The sequence below is a fragment of the Equus przewalskii genome, chromosome 4 (genome assembly GCF_037783145.1).
Source record: "Equus przewalskii isolate Varuska chromosome 4, EquPr2, whole genome shotgun sequence".
Lineage (NCBI taxonomy): Eukaryota > Metazoa > Chordata > Mammalia > Perissodactyla > Equidae > Equus > Equus przewalskii.
The window spans coordinates 5,249,600-5,272,694 of NC_091834.1; the positions used below are offsets into that span (position 1 = coordinate 5,249,600).

Here is a 23,095-nt window from a genome sequence, read left to right on the forward strand (position 1 = left end):
GGGCCTTCAAGTCAGACAGCATTGTCAGAAGTCCTGAACATTCCTCTGAACTAGACCTCTCTTTAGCTATGGCTCCCACAGCAGAACGTAGCAACCTAGCGGGGGCAACCCAAGGGGAAACAGAAAGCCGTCAGTTCCCTACTTTTAGACACTCTTGCAGCTCCGTCCTCTCCACCTGGCTTGTACGTCAGCCCTGGGGACCCTTCCAGCAGGGGCTCTGAGACAGCCCCAGGCCGCCTCCTATGGGATGGCCTCAGACACGCAAGCGACCTTCCTGGGCTCTGGTGCCCTCAGAGCAGAGAGGCAGGGCCCCTGAGTCTCTGTCCCCACCACCTTAAACTCCCCAGGGTGCTGCTGGCTCACCGAATTAGCAGGCAAAAAGGTCAAGGGGACAGCGTTATACCATGGGGAGGGGAGAGCCCTTGCCCCAGCAAGCAGAGAACTCAGTGACTCAAATCTAGCCCCCTCTTCTGCCCTCTTGTGAAACCAAGAGACCGGGATGCTCAGACACCCTTCCAGCAAAGGAGTAGCGTCCTGGGCTCCAGGACCTGCGCCCAGGGCATACTGGCCTGACAGCCCTTCCCAAGGGTGAGGTCACCAGGGCTCAGGAGACCACAGCCAGCCTGCCCTCCTGTTCTCCAACCACAGAGCTGTTGAGCGGGGGCTCTCCAGGCCAGAGCAGCTGAAGGGGTCAGTCAGATGGATGGCGTAAGTAGGAAGGAGTGAAGCGTCTCCAAAACACACTGACTCCCAAAGCCCATGCTTGTGGGGCCCAGGCTGCTCGTCCCAGGACTGAGTCCCAGCCCTCGTTCCTGGAGGACAGAGCACCTCCACCCAGAGCCTCCAAGGAGTGCCACCCTCACTGACCAAGGTCCTTGGCCAGGCTTGCCCACCCTCGGAGGTCAGCAGGAATGAAGAAAAAGTGAAGGAAGAGAGTAACAAAAAATAAAAAGCCCCACTTCTGCAGTAGGGAATGTTCAAGGTCATGTGCCCTTTAAGTCATGGATTGCTGGGCTGTTCGTGGAATATACAGAAGGAAAAGCGGCCCCCTTTGGATGGGATGAGCGTCCATCCTGGTTTAACGGGACAGGCCAGGTTTACACCTACTGGCCTGACATAATTATTCATAGCGCCCACTTTCACTCTCATGAGTGACCTGACTGGGCAAAAAGGACATGGCAACTACCTTGGAAAGGGACTAGAAAGAACAAGAGAGTATTCTTTTGGTAACTTTTCTCCTATAACTCATAACATATTCATAGCTAGAAAGTAACCATTTCACCGTGCTGCCATGCTCACCTTCACAAATTAAAAATTATATCCTTATCTACACTGAGTTATCTTAATCAAAGTAGTATGTCATCAAGCTTTACTTTTATTCCTAATAAACAACACACATTATCCATCCATAATGACAATACTGAAATTAACCAAAAAGGGTTCGGATGAAAGTGCAGTCTATGTGGTTTTTCGTTCCCCTGACTGCTAGAAAATTCAGTTCTGGCAGTTCCAACTTATGGGAAGAGAGCTTCGGAGAGAAAGCAGTCATGCTCTCAAAACTTCCCTGTACTTGAAAGCATTTTTCCTTAAGAAAAACTGAGTTGGTTTCTTTTGAAGGAAAAACAAAAAATTTTAGAAGACCAAGCAAGGAGCAACATTCGGAGCCTGGAGCTATATATATCAACCTGGGCATAACCACATCCCGTATCAGAGAGAAAATAGAGGGTGGTACGCTGTCAGGGTGGGAGAGTGACCTGCAGCCCCGCTCCTCCAGCGTGTCCTCCCCATGTCCCTTTGTCACTTGCAGTCCCCACGTGTACCCTACTCACGCCAAACCACCAGACACCACAATAAGGCTTCCAGATTCTCCGAGACGCTCTGGAGGCACAGTTTTCTCATTTGAAAGATAAAGTGGCAGCAGGGACTTTCCTGCCTCATAGAAAGATCGTGACGATTAGAGGTAATGTCTCAGAGAACATCTTAATACATCAGAAAAAGATGCTTCCAATGCAGTAGGACACACGCGGGATGGGGATAGAGTGTAGTCTTCAAAGCAGCTGGACCTGAATTTGACTCCCCACTTCACCCACACTACTGCTCCCTCATCAGTGACTTTGGGTAAGAGACTAAGGTCTTTTAGACTCACTGCCCTCATCTATAAAAGGAGGATTAATCAGACTGCCTTCAAAGACGTTGTGGAAATGGACCAGACAACGTAAGGAAATGCCTGTCCTACAGTAGACACTCAGTCCCTCACCCCAAGTGGCCCTTCAGTTACGTGGGGACTAACGATGTGTACTATATGAATTTTTCCAGCCGCCTTGCTTCTCCTCTTTTCCATTTCACTGTATATTGGTGAAAGTCAAGCTGGAACAGTGAGAACCCTTTGAAATGGAATGTAACTTACAGAAATCAGTGTCGTTCTTTGTTACTTTCCGCTCCAGTGAAAGAGCTTGGCACAGAAGATAGACATGACCATTTGGAGGTTTAGATGTAATTGTCATTGGCCCTTTATGGTAGAAAAGCTAAAGTTGGTTTGTCCATCATTCCGTTGGGCAATATTAATACCCATAGCATTACATCCTCCACTGAACATAAAGAAAACTGGTAACTAAGGAGGACCAAATTTTGCTCCTGGCTACACATTCAGTGTCTTTAATTCACAGGGCTTGAGTGCATACATCGGAGGAGAGAATTTTCTTCATAACCAATGCTCATTCTGTCCGAACGTGTCACAGAGTAATACTCCTGTAAAACATATTTAACCCAGCAAATGGAGTCCTAAAGCATTTCTTTTACTCTGTTATTTCTCATTTGGAATACTTTTCATCCACCTCAGAAAGCTCTTTTCCTGTCATGGCTCACTACCTTGTCTTAGGATCTTTCTGTTTAGTAATTCCACTTGATGCAAAGGTCAGACCAGATGGTTAGAATAACTAAATCCTCAGGAGGACTTTCCTGTCTCTGATCCCATCAGAGCCCAGCCTCAAGCTCCTTCTGAATCCTGACCTCTCTCTCTTCTGTACCTCCTGGATGCCCTTGGACATCATCAGTGCTTTTGCCTGCTGACCTTAAATATTCTGTATCTCATTTGCCTCCTGAAATCACCCATTTAGACATCAGTGGGGTCTGGCTGGGCAACAGGGACCAAGATGGCAAATCCAGATGGCAGATAAGGTGTGGTAGGTGCCATTGTCCAGTAGGGACAAACACTTGCACAAATGGGAGGTGGACAGAAGGAAGACTTAGGGCCAAAAGCCAGCTGACAGGCTTCCAACGTCCCATCGAACATGAAGATTGGGTCCTACCTTCCGGCCTCCTGGCTTCCTTGAGTTTACTGTGCTCTCCTAGTCATTGCAATATTCGAGAAAGAATTGACGATTACCCTTGCTGAGCAGTCATAAGCTATGTTAGCTTTTGGGATGTACGACAGACTAGACCCCAAGGACGCTCAGGTATTATAGATTGTGAGTTGGCAGAGTTTCCCTTCTAGGAACTGTGTCTCCTGGGATGTCATTTACCTCTGCAGACAAATGAAAATTGTACCCAGCGTGGTGTCTGGGTTCTGGAGCTAATGTAAATGTATTTGGAAATAATCCCACAGTCTAATGATAGTAAGATAAGCATCTTTCCTAATATTTCACGGTGATGAAGATTTCCATTCCATTAGAAACTACCAGCATGTAAACAACCAACACTGGGCAAGAAATCAGGGCCCCCAGGTTCTGACCTCAGCTCTGCCACCAGTGGGTTGTGTTTAAAGTGTGGAAAGTACTCTGACTCTGAACTTTGGTCTCTTCATCCCTGGAGAACAGAAGTTGGCCTGACTCCATCTTGAGTCATTCTCAGCTCTCACATTTGACTGTCCGTATACCATCATCCTGACTTCCTAGTGGCCCACGTTTCTGAGATGGCAGCTAAAGGCAGGAGCGTCCGATCTAGCCCGCAGCTGATGGGGCCACATGGGGATTAAACCTCTAGCTTTGACTTCTTTGGCACCATTTCGTTATCAGTTGGACTAGCCGTCTCTGCAGTGAGGGGAGCACAGCTTGAGTGAGCTGACCTTCCTCACTAAACTATATCCTCTTGTATAATAACTGTGGTCACTAAATTTCACTGAATGTTTGCTCTGCACCTTATATCATTCAATCCTCACAATGACCCCGGGAAGTAAGTGCTCGCATTGTCCCCAATTCAATGCAGGAACCTTAACCTTGGAGGAGTTATGTAATTTGCCGAGGACGCAGCTAGAGCGTACCAGATTTAACCCAGGCTGACTCCAGAGCCCCTCAGGAATTCAGCTGCCACACTCCGGTGCCGTCACTTACTTACTTTACCACGTTCCGCAATGCATTTCAAGGTGTTTGACAGACACTGTTAGAGGCTCAGTCCGTGATTCTTGATGAGTAAATGTCTAATGCTCTGCTAACTTGTCTTCAGTGTTTGGAGAAGCAACCTAGCCTTGCTAACCAGAAGGCTTACCCCCTCGACTCAGACCTCGTGCAGAATTGTCCACGAGGCCAGCCTCAGAAATGAGAACTTTACCTATGTGATGGTTAATGTTATGAATCAACTTGACCGAGCTAAGAGATGCCCAGAGAGCTGGTAAAACAGTATTTCTGGGTGTGTCTGTGAGGGTGTTTTTGGACTAGACTAGCATTTGAATCCGTAGACTGAGTAAAGAAGATGCCCTTACCAATGCAAGTGGGCATCACCCTTTCCGTGAGGGCCTGAATGTAATAAAAAGGTGGAGGAAGGGTGAGTTCGCCCTCTTGCTTGAGCTGGGACATCCAGCTCCTCCTGCCCTTGGCCATCAGCACTCCTGGTCCTCGGGCCTTAGGGCTCAGACTGGGACTTACCCCATCAGCTCCCCTGGTTCTTAGACCTTTGCTCTTGGACTGAATTACACCACAGGCTTTCCTGGGTGTGGAGCTTGCAGACAGCAGATCATGGGATTTCTCAGCTTCCATAATTGTGTGAACTAATATGTATCTCCTATATATAGCTCTCTCTCTAAATATATATATCTCCTATTTATATATATCTCTCTTATATATATCTTCTATATGTATATATATATCTCCTATATATATGTCTCCCATATATGTATATATACCTTCTATAACATATGTCTCCTATGTATATATATCTTCTATGATATGTATCTCCCACCTATATAGATCTTATATCTCTCTCTCTCCTATTGGCTCTGCTTCTCTAGAGAACCCTGACTGATATAAGTGCCTATATAAGCATTTATGCACTTAACCGACTAAGAGGTCCTTGCCATTCTGCAATTAGGCACATCTCCCCAACCAGTTTAGCCATTTTTTGGAGCAGTGGTTCCCAACTAGAGGGATAGGGGTGGAGAAGACTCATGAGGACCACCTGAGGAGCTTTTTCGCACGACAGAAGTTCCACCTGCAGCACCTCCGCTGTGCCAGCGAACCCTAATGCTCTGGGGGGAGGGGAGGGCATGTCGAGTTTGAGACACGTCCATAGGAGTTTCTGATGTGTTTCCACCACCCCTGCCCCACATGCACAGTTCCACCAAGAAGAACCACCGCTTTAGTGAAAGTCAGTTCTATCTTTTCATTTAAATGAAGTCTGATCTTACAGTCTCAATTAAATGATGAGGCTTCATGTGGCCAACTTGAACATAAAGACACCCAGACTTCCAACTGTACTGTTTGTTAAATAATTATCCTCAGCACTTTCCAGATGGGTGTTGACTGAAGATGGCTTACACATTTATGTTTTGTTGTGTCTTTCTCAGAATCTGACTTCTAGAGCGTAGTACGCTGCTTACATTCAAATTTTCTTAAAGCACAGTAAATGTTATAGCGCAGCGCCATCCCGCAGAACAATGATGGAGATGTCTACACTTGCCCTGTCCAATACAGCGCCCCACACTCGTGTCTTCTGAGCACTTGAAATATGGCCAGTGAGACTGAGGAACTACATTTTTATTGTATTTCATTTTTATTAATTTAAATTTAAGTAGCCCCATGTGGCTAGTGGCTACCATATTGGAACGGGCAAGTATGGAGAAACATCCTTCCATTTTTTTAACTAATGTAGAACTAGGACCAAGTACATTTTTTTTAAAAATCACTTTCCATAAAATTCAAAGCAACAAGAGCGACACTCGAAGAGCCAAGAAGAAATTCTAGCATGCTTACATTTCCATTGGGGCAAGAATTCTTAACAAAAAAGAGGATTCTGACCCAGAAGTAGATGAAAGCAGATGGGCAGGAAAGAGACATTCCCAAGGGGAGCTCCCTGGCAAATCCCTCATCATCTGTGAGACACGGAGCGGAGAGAGAGTGTCAAGGAAAGAGACATTCCCCCTCAGAGGAAATTCTAAATGTGTTTTTAGCCACCTGTCACCCCAGAGGGAGGACAGGATGTCAATGTTAAATTGGTAAGATTGTAAAACAGGGACCTTAGCTACCGTACAAGGCCAGCTGAGGTGTTGAAAGTGCATTTTAACTGGTGGAACTCCATTCCTGAAATCCAGACAGTGGCCAATGCCGCTTCGATGGCAAATCGGAAACCTCTATGTCTTCCATTTTAGAAAACTAGCATTTTCACTAATAATACCGTTCCACAAAGGCAGCATTATGCTGAATTTTTCTCTAAAGCAAATATTAGGGAAATCACAAAGTGACCAGTATTCAGAGAGAGACAGGGTGACAAGGTAACAGGAATACAGGACACACAGGCTCCATTGCAAGAAAGTGAACTTAAAAAATCCATTCTGTACAAAAGAAGTAGCTACTGAAGAAGTGGAGGTGGTCGTGGGGCTGGCCCTGTGGCCGAGTGGTTAAGTTCGCGCGCTCCACTGCAGGCAGCCCAGTGTTTCGTTGGTTCGAATCCTGGGCGCGGACATGACACTGCTCATCGAGTCAGGCTGAGGCGGCGTCCCACATGCCACAACTAGAAGGACTCACAACGAAAAATATACAACTATGTACTGGGGGGCTTTGGGGAGAAAAAGGAAAAAAAAATAAAATCTTTAAAAAAAAAAAAGAAGTGGAGGTGGAATCTGAAGGGGAAGTTCGTTAACTGGCCCAGAGAAGACAGCAGAGGCGAATTCTGAGCTAGGACAATGTCTCTTAAATTGGATTTCAAGGACGTATTCTTGTGGGGGATGGGGATCTTCGGGTTTAATAAGGACATTTAAGTTTTGTGCTTTCGTTTTACTAATCATAAAGACAAACTTGTCTTTTTTGAGTGAGAATTCTCAATTGAAAGTCATGTTCAAAGAATGAGATTTTAGCTTTGCTAAGTAAATGTTTCTCAAAGGCTGGTTAAGAAAACCCATCATAGGTCTTAGCCAATTATGTTCCTTTAAAGGGGTCCATAGTTTATTCAGATTTGGGGATCAGTGACCTGGAGGCAGACCACAGACACCACTTGATTCTTATGGGAGGAGTTACAGCGGTTTCCTAAATTTGCCCTTGGCTCGATGAAACTTTTCTAGACTCAGAGCACAGACAGGGCGTGTTACTCATGTTATATTCCCTGATGGATGTCATGGCTTGAAAACTTCACTCTTCAGTTGAAAACGGGAAGCAGCGTGGTGTGGTCATCCTGGATCATGAGTCAGGAGGTCCACACTGACCCTGACTGTCCCCAGCAGACTGTGTCTCTTGTCCTCTCGGAGCCTCCATTTCCTCACCTGTCAAATGAAGCAGTGGACTAGATGGCTAACTACCAAGGTCACGTCCAGCCTAGATGTCTTTGATTCTAACAATAAATTACAGCGCCGTCTTGTATTTCTTCTCTGAAAGGCTTCTCAACTAAAATTCATTTTCCCTAGGCCTCTATTTCATTTCCATTCTTTTCATCGCTTCCTTGTGCCAGTGAGCACCGAAGGCCCAGGAGGTGATGCATTGAAGGAAAAAATCAGTCAACACTCAGCGTTCCATCTATTATCAGCTACCACCCAGGAAGTGGGAAATTAAACTATCAAACCTAAACTCCCCGGGCGTAGTGACAATTATCCAGATATAAAAGAAATACTTACTCAGAGGGACGTTTTGGGTGGTTTCCATAAAGTTCCAAATGAATGAGACAGTTGTTCACTCGAGTGTGAGTAAATCAGATGGAAACAGAAGAGCTATGTCTGACTTTATGTTTTGAGTATTATGGATAAAATTATTTAATGAGTGGAATCTTGGCCTGTTACTTGACCTACTACCATAAGAGTGACTCGTGTATTTAGTGAGCCCCTGAACAGTCAAAGGGGCCCAATGCAAGCAGTGACGGCACAGGGCCTGTCGTGTCTGTAGCACAGAGAGAAGCATGCTGCACACACTTGTGCACAGAACCGCCAAGCCACAGCTTCCTTTTGGGAGGGGTGATGTTATTCATTTTCTCTAAGGAATCATCTCCCGCTCTATGGAAAGATACACATAAGGTATGTCCCATTGCCTCAGCCTTGACTGGAATATGATATCTATGGTCTGTGGGTTAATTCTCAGGGGTCAGAGGGATCCGGAAGAGGTTTGCCTTGAGACCTGACTAGGTAGCTAAGACAGAGCACAGAACATCCAAATACTCCAAAGATTTCTCAGGCATCAGCCCCTCGTTTAGTGATGGAACCCATTCTTTCCGCCTTTTTCCTCCATGGGCTACTCACTGAAATTTACGCTGACAACTTACACCTGGGAATATCTGTACTAGCGAGGGATTGGACCCTGGGACCCAGAGCAGAACTTAGAAGGTGCTGCCACTGAACTCTTTACTAAAACGCTGTCCAGGATGATGATGCCATGGCTGTCTTCGCTGCCTCAAGGGCTCCAGCCCCCCATATGTGGTCCTGTGGCCTGATAGGCTCATTGACCCTCCAGGCGACATGGCATTGCTTATCTCATCAACAAAAAAAATGTGACTGCCTCTATCTCTTCTGTTAAAATAACACCCTTCTGGACAGTGTGGAACGAAAGCCCTCCGAAGGAGGAGAATGACTTAATTTGAAATGATTCCCTTTGAAACCGTCTCATATTTCCTATCCCGCTTATAATTTGGCTAATTGCTTAATAGTTCTGTTTAAATGTCTCCGTTTCTGCAAACGTCAATTCCTTAGAATAGACCTACTTTTTCTGGTTGGAAATCCTCAGTGTCCTCTGGCCCTTTCTCCCGTTTGCACTTTCGCCTGAGCAACCTTCCGATGACATAAATAGCAGCCCTTCAGAAAGGTGTCGAGCAGATCAAGGTGACTGCGTTCCAGAGCCCAAGCACTGTAATCTACGTCCTTGAAACAGTACCTGTGATCGGGAAAGATCTAAGACTGTGTCTTTTAGAAGCCAGCTTCCCGGCCAGACAGATGAAGCTGTGACCACCGGCAGCCCTAACTCGCTCCTGCAGTGGGGGGCATGCTGGACTCGACATAGGGAGAGGCTGCCCGAGAAAGAAAAGCCCATGCTCAGCCTTTGGGAGCTTGCAGCCCGACTGGCAGCTGGAGAATTCACCTCTAGGGTACATTTGCACACAAGAATATTATCCAGGTTAAAGCTGCTCAAAGCACAGGCCTTCTCAGAGTATCAAGATACACACACACAAACATGTATGCTGCTTGGTTTGGTGATAGAGTGCGCCCAGCTGGAAGCTGACCGCCATTGTGGTGTCTGTGTTTCAGGAGGGGAGCAGCCTATGACTTATGCTTTCTGGCAAAGGTCCGTTAGGCTAGGCTACTAAACGCACACTGATGTGTTCCTTGTCATTCTTTCCTTCTATAGTCTACCAGCTGAAGACTTCCAATTTGCTTTTAATTTTTCACTTGAAATGATGCTTTTACCACCCAACGTTAATAATCAAATTGCTTGTTCCAATGCTCATGTCCCAAAGAGGGCCAACACAATCCTCCACGCCTTTGAGACAGTGAGAAAGAGCAGAGCAGACTGAGGATGACAGAGCAGAGGCCGAGAGCTTCCACCTTGGAAACTGGCTCAGGCAGTGATGAGTAAGAAGCGACGCAGGCAGGTAACAACCAAAAGAGAGAAGTAAAAAGAGGGCCAAAGTCTCCTTCTTTCCTGCTTGACCACAATCTCCTGCCAAGTGAGTCAAAGCTGATGGAATGGTTCTGGGAAGAATGGAGGAGAGAAGTGGGTCCTCCTGCATGACTTGGTAAACTGCTTGGTACTCATGACCCAGCCCCATTCTCACACTGGCACTGTTACGCAATTCTCTGGGAGAGGCACTGGATGGAAGTGGGTTAGAAAATGTAAGATGCCTTCAATCCAAAGGGTGTTACCTGGGGAAGTGTGCATAGCCTTGAGTTGTCCAGCATGCACCAGGCCTCAGGGTTCCATCTGTGTGTGTGCAGTTGATTTCTGTTTATCTTTCTTTAAAAGCTGCTCTGAATTTGAAATGATGCCCTCAAAGATTTATAGCAACACGTGAAACTACTACTCGACCTGTGCATTTCTAACTTCGTCTTTTCCTCCTGAATGTTTTCTATTATTTTTCTTATGGAGCATCTGAAATTCTTTTCGAGTCCTTGGCTTTCTGTAAACTTTTGATCATCTAGTCCGGGTGGTATTGCCCAAGGAAGCCAAAGATAAATATATCAACAACGATGATATCTAAGACTGGCATCATGCTTAGTATTGAACGGCACTGTTCTGAGTATTTCACATTATTAATTCATTCCGACCTCACCGCAGTCTTATGAGATAGTGCTACTGTTAGATCCATTTTACAGATGAGGAAACTGAGGCACCAAAACCTAAGACACTTGCCCAGGGTCACACCTAGCAGGTGGCAGAACCAAGAAGTGAAACCAGAGTCTGGCTCTCAGACTCTGCTTCTCGTCGCCGTGAGTCCCCACACCTGTCTCTGCGCATTGTGAATGGAAATACCAGAAATGACGTTGTTACTATTAACCTTTAAAAATAAAGTGCGAGCTCTTAATTTATTTTACCTTTAACCATTCTGTTTTTCCCTCCCAAACTCTCAGATGATGGAAATGCTTAAAGCAAACTAAGGTAGTGTGAGACCACACCATGTAAGTGTGAGCATGGCGCCCGTGGCCCCAGCTGTGTCTTGTGCGCTTCCGCCTACCGTCCCCGCATGTTTTCTCCGCTGCTCTCACTCCCGCTTCCGCCGCTTGGCGCTTGGGCCGCATGAACTGCCACTTTTAAGCCGTAGATCGGATGTCTTTGTTCCTGATTTTGTATTTGTGCTTCTCTCGCCCGCAATCCCTGGCACGTGGGGAAGAGCCAGTGCACCTGCAGCTGTCAGCCTGGTGCGTCCCCCGGGAGGAGCTGGGGACTCCTGGAGAATGCGTTTGGTTATAGTTCTCTGACAATGAGCCCTTAGAGTGTCAGCTTTTAAAATTCTAGGCATGTGTCCACGTTCTCACAGCAACATACTACGCCACACGTGCGGGCCTCTCCATGCAGGCTGTGGTCACCGAGAGCACGCCTTTGCTGTGTGGTGTTCTTCTGCGGCCACCAGCCTAGCCTGATGATTGCTCTGTGAGTCTTTGTAGGAGTGGATGCTGTGTGAAAATAAATACCGTTGTGCCGTATAACGAGGCTAAAATAAGCCGTGGAGAGAAACGCTAATCTTCTCGTTTATTTATTATTTTCTCTGTACATAATATATGTGATGGACACACATTCATATATTGAACAAACCCGTGATAATGAAGGAGGAAGGATCATGGATTTTAAGCCAAATATGGGCTATATCGGCCCTTCATTGTACACACGTACACACATACACACACAATCCCTTTTGGTGTTCCTTGAATCTACATAAATTGTATTTCCACTTTGAGTGAATTCAGTACATGATCAACCAGATTTACAGAGTAAACCAATTGGGGAGGATGAATTTGTGCCTCATGAAGAGTATCCCAGGGACATTTAAAATAGGAGCCTGTCTTACAGGACAGCCTTGCCCACCTGGCCGTGGTTTTAGGGTTGGAACTGCAATGTCACTGAAGATTCCAGTGTGTGTTGAGTGGGAATTAGGAGGAAACTTTCCAAGTTACTTGTCAGAGATGCCAAGAATTCAAAATTGAAGGGGCTCCCATGAGATGGGGCTGAACACCACTCCACCCCGTGCGGTGTAGAGACCCCCCAACCCCATCGTTTAGACGGGCGCAGAATTCTGGAGCTGAAGAAGAGCTCAGTTTGCACACTCACCTCAGGCTGTTTTCATGCAGCTTCCTCCCAGCAGGATTCCTTTCCCACTACAGGATTAAGGAAAAAGTTAGAGTTGGGCTGCGCAAATGGGCCAGCCTACAGGAGCGAGAGCCCTGTGAGACGGAAAGACCCTTCACTCCTAACCCCTGAATTCATAGAGGATGACTGAGGCCTCGGGAGGGAAAGCCACTTGTCCAAGATGGGGCAGAGCCTGGATTAAAACTCAGTCCTCCTCTTTCCATCATAGCATCTCCCCCAGAGAGAAATGGGAGACAACCCCGTACACGGCCAGGAAAGCTTTTGAAAAGTGCTTGAAAGTGAAGGAGCCTACATCCTAGGAAACGGGGCTGGGTCCCAGTCCTGGCTCTGCCACTAAATAGCTGGGTGAGCTTGGGAAAGTTACTGAGCCTCTCTGGGCTTCGGGGTCCTCATCTGTAAAATGAGTTTGAGAACAGCTGGTTTCAAAAAGTAAGTGATGCTCAGTTTGCACACTCACCTCAGGCTGTTTTCATGCAGCTTCCTCCCAGCAGGATTCCTTTCCCACTACAGGATTAAGGAAAAAGTTAGAGTTGGGCTGCGCAAATGGGCCAGCCTACAGGAGCGAGAGCCCTGTGAGACTATGTTATTAACTGAAGAAGGACACGGGCAGGGGGAGAAGGTGCAGATGAGAAGCCAGTGGCCTGCTCCCCTTACACAGACCTATGAGCTGAGCTGGATGTGGCAAACTCCAGAGGTGGTCATCACAGATATGCCGATTTCTGCAATTTGGGGTCATCCAGCTGGTGTCTATCTACTTCCCTCCTTTCCAAGATGCCACTGATTAGAGCTCTGGAACTTAAAGAGACTCACGGGGTGAACAGGTTACATTCTCTCCTTTCGGTGTATTGCTCACTGAGTTCACGGCGCCAGGGACGTCTCTGAGGCCGTCCGAGAATAATTTGAAAGCCAACAAGGCAAGAGTAGAGACCCACACGTGCCAGCTTCCAGCGAAGTTTTGAGATGCACCCCTTGTTTACATAAAATTGTAGAAATACAGAAATATAGAAGCATTCAATGTCATTTTAACAGAGCTTGCTTTCTCTATGGTAAATCCATGGCATTTTTATGATTAGTCTTTTTTATAAAGCGAAAAATCCTCACTTGATTTAACAGTTTGGCCCATTTTGGTTTCCATATATCCAGCTTGGCTTAACATGCAACTTTTTTTTTTTTTTTTTTTTTTTATTTTTATTTTTTTTTTATTTATTTATTTTTTTTTTTTAAAGATTTTATTTTTTCCTTTTTCTCCCCAAAGCCCCCCGGTACATAGTTGTATATTCTTCATTGTGGGTCCTTCTAGTTGTGGCATGTGGGACGCTGCCTCAGCGTGGTTTGATGAGCAGTGCCATGTCCGCGCCCAGGATTCGAACCAACGAAACACTGGGCCGCCTGCAGCGGAGCGCACGAACTTAACCACTCGGCCACGGGGCCAGCCCCAACATGCAACTTTTTCCAAAATAGCCCATCTGGTCTGCAGCCGTCTTCCCTGGACCTGCCGCTGACTCGAAGTTGGGTGGGAAAGACAGAACAGATACGGCGGGGTGGGGAGAGACACAGCAGTGGGTAATTTCCTGTGCATATCTGAGATTCTAAGGCTGCTGGACAAGGCGTAGCCCCACAAAGAGCCTCAGAAAGTCTCGTTAAGAACTTCAGCGTCAGAATTTTAGTGGAGAGGGGAGTTAGAGGCAACAAATCTGGCTGGAAGGGTTGTGCTGGAGGACTTCTGGAGCTGCATCTGCCTGGCACGTCACATAAGATTGAAAAATGCCAATCAACCATGTCATTTGAGGGAGCAGCTGTTGGAAATTATGGTGGGGGCCTGCAGGTCCCTTCTTGGCAACCATCATGGCCCTGTTGTTAACATTCCTTCTCCTGACAAGTGTAGCACCATCTGAGGAGGAAAACGGCATTCTTGGGCAGCCCCACAGGACCAGGCATCACACTGAGTCATCACGTTGAGCATGCTGGACAGGCAGGCAGAGGTCATGAGCTCCTCAGCTTCGTTTTCCCTTTGCGGGACAGCCCCCGAAGCAACAAGTCAACCAGTGGGAGTTGGTGACCACTTTTCAGGCTTCTTCCGGGTCCTTCCTGTCCCTTCCTGGGATAATCATTGTCCTGCTGAGACCTCTCGTGGCCATGTGGGTAACTGCATGTGTCTGAAGAAGGAGGGGAGGAGCTGAGACAGAGACACCGGGAGGTCTTTGTAGGCTGCCCCGGCACACCAGCCAAGCATGTCCAGGGTGGTCTGTGGAGGCCTTGGCCAGAAATCCTTTCAAGATGGAAGAAAGGGCGCATCTGTGTCCTGAGACCCCCGAAAGATCAGCCTGGAGGCCGGTGGCCTTCGCCATGTGAACATGCCCAGCGGGCTGTTGCCTATGGTGATGAGAGCTCCGCCTTTTTTCGTGCTTCCAGTATTCCAGCTTAGTTTCGGGATCCACTGGAAGTACTAGATTTGGCCAGTCCCTCACGGCTTGCCCTAGAACAGACCTATAACCCCATTTTTACCTGAAACCAAACTGAGCTCCTGAGTCTGAAGAGCCAGACACCAGATGCCCGGTTATCTGACAGACGCACACACCATCTGCTCCCTGAGGTCCCTGCAGTGACCAGCCTGGCCCTGCACTGCTTCCCCAGACATTCACCTCCCAGAGGGACAGACGGCAAGGCCTCCAGCACTCTGCTCCTCAGGGCTTCCTGAGAACAGTAGGCAGGTCACGCCTGACCAGCACAAGGCCAAATATGTTAATTGTTCTAACCCAGTGGCTCTCAAAGTGTGGTCCTGGGACCAGCAGCATCAGCCATCACCCAGGAACTTGTTAGAAATGCAGATTCTCAGGCCCCACCCCAGACCTCCTGGATCAGACACTCTGAAAGTGGGGCCCAGCCGTCTGTGTTTTATCAGCCTTCCAGCTGATTCTGAGGCTCAATTGAGTTGGAGAACCACTGCTCCAAACATGGCTTCTCAAATGTCAGTACTGTGTACAGGATTGCAAAGTCTTGGCTTATTTAAAATGCAGGTACTGCCCTCTCACCACAGAGATTCCATAGTTCTGCAGAAATCTGAATTTTAAACCATCATTCCATGTAATTCTGATGTGAGGGATCCACAGGCCACCATTTTGAGAAATTCTGCTCTGGAAAGAACAGGACCATCTTCGCTCGTGCAGTTTAGTTTTCTCTCTTGAATTAGGGATAAATAGTGTTCTCATATCTCAGCAGCCATGAAAGAGATCTCAATAAGTCTATCAGAGGACTCCAGGTTAGTTTTGCTGCCACTGTGAGGGAAATCTCAGTAGCGTCAGAAAGTGAAATCTTCCTCTGGAAAGAGATGTTAATTACTGAGAGAAACAGGAAGCCTGTGACTTCTTGAGAGGCTGGATCTCTGAGGCAGTGGCCAGGCTCAACCAAGAAGCTCCACATCATCTCTAGGCTGAGGCCATCAGATAGCAAGGTACCCTTTCTTCTTCCTTCTCAAACAATGAGAGAGTCAGTGGTGCTTTCCCAATGGGACCCAAGAGGCTAGTTGGTTATAATCTAGGAAGAAAGGGTTTTTAGAACTTGAGGTAATGCGTATACTTGGCTCCTGCGGCCTCTGCGCCAATCATTCTTGAAAAATAGAGTTTGTGTTTGTGAAGAGTCTTGTGAATGAAAAGACCCAGCTCTCCTCAACCAACTCTGGGCCCTGCTGGAAGCTCCAGAGGGATTTGCCATTGTTCTTCTGTCCCATTTCACCCCCTCCAGTTCTCTCCAGAGCACCCACACCTTCACGGGGCGCTTCACGGGGGTGTGCTCTGAGAAGACGAATACGCAGGCACAGTTTTCAAGAATCTGACAGGAGCAGAGAAGAAACTTGGTGCTGACAATCCTTGTCACCACCTAAGACTCTCGATCCTTGTCTAGGCTCCAGTACTGCACATACTGTGTGCTTGGGGGCGGTAGCCTTGTCGGGTCAAGTCTCTGTTCTTTCCAGATCAGGACGGTAGAGCAGGCTAAAGCTGGCTCCCTTCCCCCCCCTCACTCCTTCCTTCCCTCCTTTCTTCTCTCCCTCCCTCCTTCCCTCCCTCCCTCCTTCTCTCCCTCCCTCCTTCCCTCCCTCCCTCCTTCTCTCCCCTCCCTCCTTGCCTCCCTCCCTCCTTCCCTCCCCTCCCTCCTTCCCTCCCTCCTTCCCTCCCCCTCCTTCCCTCCCCCCTCCTTCCCTCCCCCCTCCTTCTCTCCCCCCTCCTTCTCTCCCCTCCCTCCTTCCCTCCCTCCCTCCTTCCCTCCCTCCCTCCTTCCCTCCCTCCCTCCTTCCCTCCCCCCTCCTTCCCTCCCCTCCCTCCTTCCCTCCCTCCCTCCTTCCCTCCCTCCCTCCTTCCCTCCCCCCCTCCTTCTCTCCCCTCCCTCCTTCCCTCCCCTCCCTCCTTCCCTCCCCCCCTCCGTGCCTCCCTCCCTTCTTCCTTCCCTCCCTCCCTCCCTCCTTCCCTCCCTCCCTCCCTCCTTCCCTCCCCCCCTCCTTGCCTCCCTCCCTTCTTCCTTCCCTCCCTCCCTCCCTCCCTCCTTCCCTCCCTCCCTCCTTGCCTCCCTTCCTCCTTCCTTTCCTTCCTCCTTCCTTCTCTCCCTCCTTCACTCTTCTTCCCCTTATCCATTTCCTCATGTCTCCTTTCCCATGTTTTCTGTTTCTGTGACTTTCTCCAGCTTTTCTCCCTCTCTCTCCTGTCTTCTTGTTGGGCCTCCCAGAGTCCTGAAAAGCCGGTCCCCCCGCCCCGCCCCCCAGGAGCTCAGAGCCTCACCAGCATTAACTGCTGATGCCACACGCATTCTGCCAGGCAGGAACTGCCACCTTAATTTACTGTAAAGCGTAATCAAAAGACGGATCTCCCATCTCCCCTCCCTCAGACAGCGGGAGAGAGAAGGGAAGCAAGAAAGGGAAGAGCAGCAAAATGACGATCCATAGAGAAGCCACAAACGCTGTCGAGTTTAGAGTTTTAAACTTAACTCTGAGTCTGGGTGGAGCGCAGCCTGCTGCCCCCAGCAGTGGGGTCAGGTCAAAGCACTGTGCTTAAAATCCAGAGTCGGAGGAAAGGGGGGAGGGGAAGAAAAAAGGGCGATGCTGAAAGGAGGGTGATGGTAAAGAGGGGAGAACAAGCCTACTCTTCACACAGAGGTGTTCCCAGATGGGAAGGGCCCTGGCTGGGAGTGGGGTTGGGCAGGGCTGGCCCTGCTGACCGAAGCACTGGCTTTCCTCTTGCCTACCTGTCCTCTGCTCCTGCACCCAGGGCCAGCTCCATGAGCGCAGGACCAGTGCAGTCCTGCAGGGTCCCAGCTCAGAAGGGCCTCGCACTTGGGGAGTAATGCTCTGCAGTTCCAGTCTTGCAGCTGCGTTTTGTGAGTGAAGTCTGACGGGACCATGGTGCATTGGAGCATGCAGCGGGTGGGGAGGCTTGGGGACAGCTCAGGGGGCCTACTTCCCGCTGCCTCCTTCTCCCTCCTCCGTCTCCCCGCCCTCAGCCCATGTGCCCAACTCCCTGGGGCTGGGTTCTCGGCCCACTCTCCTGTCCCCTGCAACCTGAGCCCTGCCAGGCCCCCCTCCCCTCCCCAGTGGCCGCTGCCACCCTCTGCCCCAGGCAAGGCCCTGGGCGCAGGTGCGGAGGGTCGAGGTTGGGTGCACCTATCCTGCAGCCCCCTGGGGCAGGGCCTAGCAGTGGCCACGCCACCCAGGACTGGCAGTGCTGCAACGTGTCTGTTGGACATCAAGCAGCAGACTACAACTGGATAAAGAGTGAACCTACTGCCCGCTCCTGATCCAGTTACCTGGTATGAAAGCTGCAATACCCCGGGGCTCACCTGTCTGCAGTGGCTTGGGGATACCATTGGTGAGAAAGGGAGATTCCCCAGGGCCTGGCGCAAGCCAGGGAACAATGCATCAGTCCAGCAACTGGAATCCCAGCAGCCATCAGGCCTGAGTGGGCACACAGGGTGGGTGGCTCCTGGGTACCTTGAGGGTCCTGACGCATCCCCTGCCAGACGGAGTGCTCCCAGCCTGTTCCCTCAAGCCCACTGTGCCTGGGGGCACTCTCTCCCTCCCTCCCACCTTCCTGGGTCTGTGTTTGTCTTTTCTGGCCAGTTCGAGGCATCCTCCAGGGACAAAATGTGAACTGTGTGATCCCAGTGATTGCACAAATGAGTTAAACGCTCTGACGTCTGCATTTAAAACTGTCGTTGCACAATGTCAAATTGAACTGCAGAATTCATGCTACTAATTTAAATTTTTCACTTTTATTTACTTAGAATGACATTAAATAGCCAATAAAAACACCACCCAGTGATGGTCGTGCAACAAAGGGAACGTGTTTAATGCCACTGAACTGCACATTTGAAAATGTACCAGATGTGCGTGTACTGTGTAAATGTGAAAACGGTTAAGACGGCAAATTTTGTTATGTGCAATTTAGCACAATAAGAAAAAAGGAAAAAAGGAGTAAAAACAAACCAACACCATAACAAGGCGAGAGAGAGACCAGAGGAAAAAAGGGAAAAGCTCTGTATTTTAATACCTTTAATGGCACTTTTTCCTGCTTGTGAACGATTTCCATCCAGCGCTGGGCCTGCAAATGATGCAGCCCATGCCGCCCGGCCTCCCCTGACTTGGAGATGATCACATTAGTTATCTCCAGTGTTAGAGGGGAAAGTCTGCTCCTGGGGGGGCACGTTCCAGTCTGTGACTGAAGGTCATTTCCATCTTACCACCCATTCATCCACAGGAGAGAAAAAGGAAGCAACCTAAAAGTAATAAAACAGAGGTTCCTCCGTTTCGATGAGCACCCGTCACCTTTCTAGGTGGCCTCGTGTGTGCACAGGGCAGTGAGGTCAAGCCATTAATTATGAGAGACCATCTTCAAGAACGTAGCTTCTTACACTCAGCACAGGTAGCCTATACTTCCAGCATATTGCAAATGATTTAGGTCATTTATCATCCTCCTGTCTGACGTCTGGCACCTCAAAAGATAATTTAAGGTTGTGGCTTCCCATAGCTTTAGTATGAAAAGGAGAATAAAGCAGATTTAAGTGCAGAAAATATTTTGTAGCACCATTTGTCTAAGTAAAATTGGTGGGGCTACATTTTAAATGAGATTTTTGAAGGAGAGTATAGCATATTGGCCCTTCCTTCCAGGTGAAGAAAACTTTCTCTACGCTGAGGCTGCTGTGGTTTATAAATTTCTCGTAGTCACTCTCCCATTGACGGATATTGCACCCACCCAAACACCCTTTCCCTGCACTGTCCTGAACCTCCTAAGCTCTTTAGGCAGGCGTGGGAGGCTTAATGTATTTCCTGTAAAATCGCACCATTCTCCTCGATCAGCTTATCCCAGCTTTGCAAATTGAAAAAATTTCATTCCTGGCATCAACAGCCTGTTAAATTGGTTCTGATTAATAATTGAATCTTAAGACCCTTTCAAGGCAACATTTACGACAACAGATTAGTGGCGGAGGGAGAGCGATGCCAGGTAGCACCATGTCGGGATGGAACAGACCGATGACCTCAGCTGGAGGTCACTGTAGGGTCCAGATTCTGGGGGAGCGTCGTTCCTTAGGAAAATCATAGAAATACACAGAAAATTCTCCCCTGCAGGCTGATGGACCTGGCATTTATTTCCCAGCAATGTACTTTTAATGCTGGTCTAGACGTATTCTTCTTGGACTGAGTGTGCCTGCAGGTCATGTTCTTGTGGTTCACTTTAAGCCTTCTTGGATTTTGAATTATTTATAACGGCGTTGCAGAATATTTCTTTCTTTAATCCTGAAGGAGAAAATACAGTTCTCCTGAAACATCAGACTGAGAAACAGATAGGCTCCTAGCTTAACAAACCAAAAGAATAGTCCTTCTGGATGATTTTCAGGCATGTAGTGTGTCCGAATAACTTTTGATCTGTACAGCAAATCTTTTAAGCGTGTCCAGGCTTGTGCAACACCAGAACTTGCATGGGCCCAGATTTTCCCAGCCCAACCTACGACTGAAGCTGCAGTAATTCCAATCCTGTGCTTCTTTCACCCACTGGAGGAAAAAGAGGGAAACCTAAAAGTAAAAGAACAGAGAGATTCTTGCATTGAGCTGCGTGCGCATCACATTTTTTAAGGATCCCCTAGTGTTTGCCAGCAGACTTTAGGCCACCCTAAAGGGAGCACCAGAACCCCCTTGGGGATTGGTTTAAAATGCTGACACCCACAGTCTTTCCAGATCTGCAATTCTGACTCTGGGAATTTTTGAGTTAGCCAGGAGACTCTTGCGTAGTAAAATCAGAGAGTGACAGACCCCCAGACACTTTCACTAATTTTGGTGAATTATTGTATTTTCAAAATCTAAAGATCCAACAATTCTATTGCACACGTGATGATCTTTAACTCACTTGCTTAGGAAGACTAATCTGTATGTTTCGTAATTTGCAGAGGTTGAGAGCAAATTTCTCCCAACATTCATTCTTTCAGTGAGCATGTATTGAGGACGTACTGGGACCTGGGTGCTGCTGTGCTGGGGTCTGTGAATTAACTGCTCTTCACAGCTTCTCTATGAGCGGTGACACCCTGCAGATTTGATAAACTTAGGAAAGGCTCAGCCTGCAAGAGGGAGCTGAAAGCGAACCTTTGAGAGAATGAGGAAAAAGGTAATAATAACAGCTAAGAGACTCCCGACTCCCTTGCATTATTGTGATTTCGCTGTATTCCAGGGGCTTTGCCTGTATTATCTCATTTCATCCCCACAATAATCTATGAAGTAGGTAGTGGAATATTGTCCCCATTTCACAGATGAGGACACTACAGCTCAGTGAAGCTATTCGACTAGTAAGCGGTGGAGCAGGGTTCACTCCCGGCTCTCTGCTTCTGGAACGCAGGCTCTTCTTCAACAGTATTCCAACCACTATGATAGTTTTCCTTTCCCAAATAAGGCAGAAACCAGGAGGCGATGCTATCAAATGTGGACATTTTATACTACCATGTGGCCACCTAATTTCCATTCCAGTGGGGGTTCATCCTGTGTTACATCCATGGAGCACACGTACCTGCCAGGATCTCAGGGTACAAGATGAATAAATGTGCCCCAAGAAGCTCCCAGTTACTGAGACATCCAGTCACAGAGGAAGTCCAGAATTAGAACTCAGAACCCTCAAGTCCTTGAGCAATCTTGAGGCCGTTTAGCTGCCTGGCCTCCCTTTCTGAAGCTCTCCCAGAAGTAGTTCCAGCACCTTTGCATTATTGTGATGTCAGGATAACTGTGCCAGTTTGGCTGTTATTCAAGCAACACCACTCCTGGGCGCGGTAAATTTGGCGCTGAATCCTCTTTGTCATGCAATGCAGAGAATTATAAATTTTTAACACCCTTCAGCGTGTTAAATTCAGTCTTTTCCTTCTTCCCGAACGCTGGTAAAATTTACAGGGCTCCAGAAACTGGCCCCCTCAATGTACTCTCGAGTAATAAAGACCAAAGCTATTCACAAGAGCAGAGGGAGTTTTCTGGGCATGTGCTTTGCAATCTTTGCAACATAGCCGCTTCTGTGGCAAAGTCTAGTTAAAATAAGTGGGTAAATTCTAGCTGTGTCCCAGGCTACTTCCTGCTATGAGGGCTGAATACAAACCAGAATATCTCACTGTCAATATGAAAACTGTGTAAAAACGTCCTGAAGATCCTTTAGACTTGCCCTGAGAGCTAGCACTGCAGATTTCTTTCACCCCAAACCAATCAATCTGTAAGAACTTTCCTCAGCCCCCTTTACATTGCAGGTGTTCCACACTGATGGATGCTTCCTGGGGGGCTCACAATTTGGTCCCCAAAAGCAGAGCCACCTCCAGAGACCCCCTCCCAGGCATAAATAAAGTCAGAAAGAGCTTCTTGCCCTGCCCTGCTCCTGCTTTGTCAGCACCCTAGGTGTCTTCCCCCTACGCTGAGAACCCTCAGACCAGCATCACCACCAACACCCTGTCTGCTTTCTCCCTCTCTGTTCTTAGGTAGCTGAGCACAGCTGGAGAAAGACCCAAACATGGTGGTGCATCTGCTACGCCCTCATAGGACTAACCTCTGCCGAGCCCTCCTTGCCACTGGGCGCCTCCTTCATTCATTCCTTCTTTGTTCCTCACATGTCCATTCCAGAAATGGCTCCAAACCCCCTCCTCTTTGCACAAGCCTGCACACACCCCGACCCTCGGTGGACCCCACTAGCCCCTCTGCTGAGATGAAGCTCGTCCAGCGACAACTGCAAATTCCTTCTTGTCCACCTCAAATCTTTCCTTTGTTTTCATTCTTTTTCATTCCCTCATCTCTGTCTCTTCTTTTTCTGTCCCAGAGACTACTCTTCCTCCTGAGTTCTTTTTCTTTTAAATGACTCCCCATTCCTGTGATCCTGCCAGCTCCCCAGCCCCTGGCAACATCATTCTACCTTCTGTTTCTGTGAATTTGACTACTCTAAGTATCTCATGGAAGTGGAATCAGACAGCATTTGTCTTCTTGTAACTGGCTTCTTTCACTTAGCATAATGCCCTCAAGGTTCATCCACATTGGAGCATGTGTCAGAATCGCCTTCTTTTTTAAGGCTGAATAATATTCCATTGCGTGTATGTACTGCGTTTTGCTTATCCATTCATCCATCATTGGAGACTAGAGTTGCTTCCACGTTTTAGCTTTTGTGCCTCCTGAGTTCTTAATCTCCTCTCCTTTGGCCCCTCCAGAGTTTAGAGTCCATCAGTTCCTTTCTTTTGCCCCCACATTGAAGCTCTTTCTCTCCATCGGCATCTTCCCCTCTTGCTATAAATATACTCAGGACCAGGACCTCCACGCTCTACATCATGAGCTTTTACTCCTTCTCTTGCCTTATAACCACCATAATTTCATTTTAAAAATAATCTATTCCCCACACTCTACTTCCATA

At 48.0% G+C, this 23,095-nt stretch overlaps 1 protein-coding gene across 3 annotated transcripts in view; it reads left to right on the forward strand.

Moving 5' to 3' along the window:
* Positions 1-23,095, forward strand: part of LHFPL3 (LHFPL tetraspan subfamily member 3) — a 486,519-nt gene that overhangs the window by 427,810 nt on the left and 35,614 nt on the right. The window contains exon 3 of one of the 3 annotated variants that reach the window (XM_070617070.1): positions 10,967-10,994. The exons of 1 other annotated variant lie outside the window; for it this stretch is intronic. In XM_070617070.1, the coding sequence (XP_070473171.1) occupies positions 10,967-10,983 (17 nt within the window). In that variant the 3' untranslated portion in view covers positions 10,984-10,994. Of the gene's footprint in view, positions 1-10,966; positions 11,015-23,095 lie in introns of all 3 variants that reach the window. One more of the 3 variants, XM_070617069.1, reaches the window with a different exon arrangement.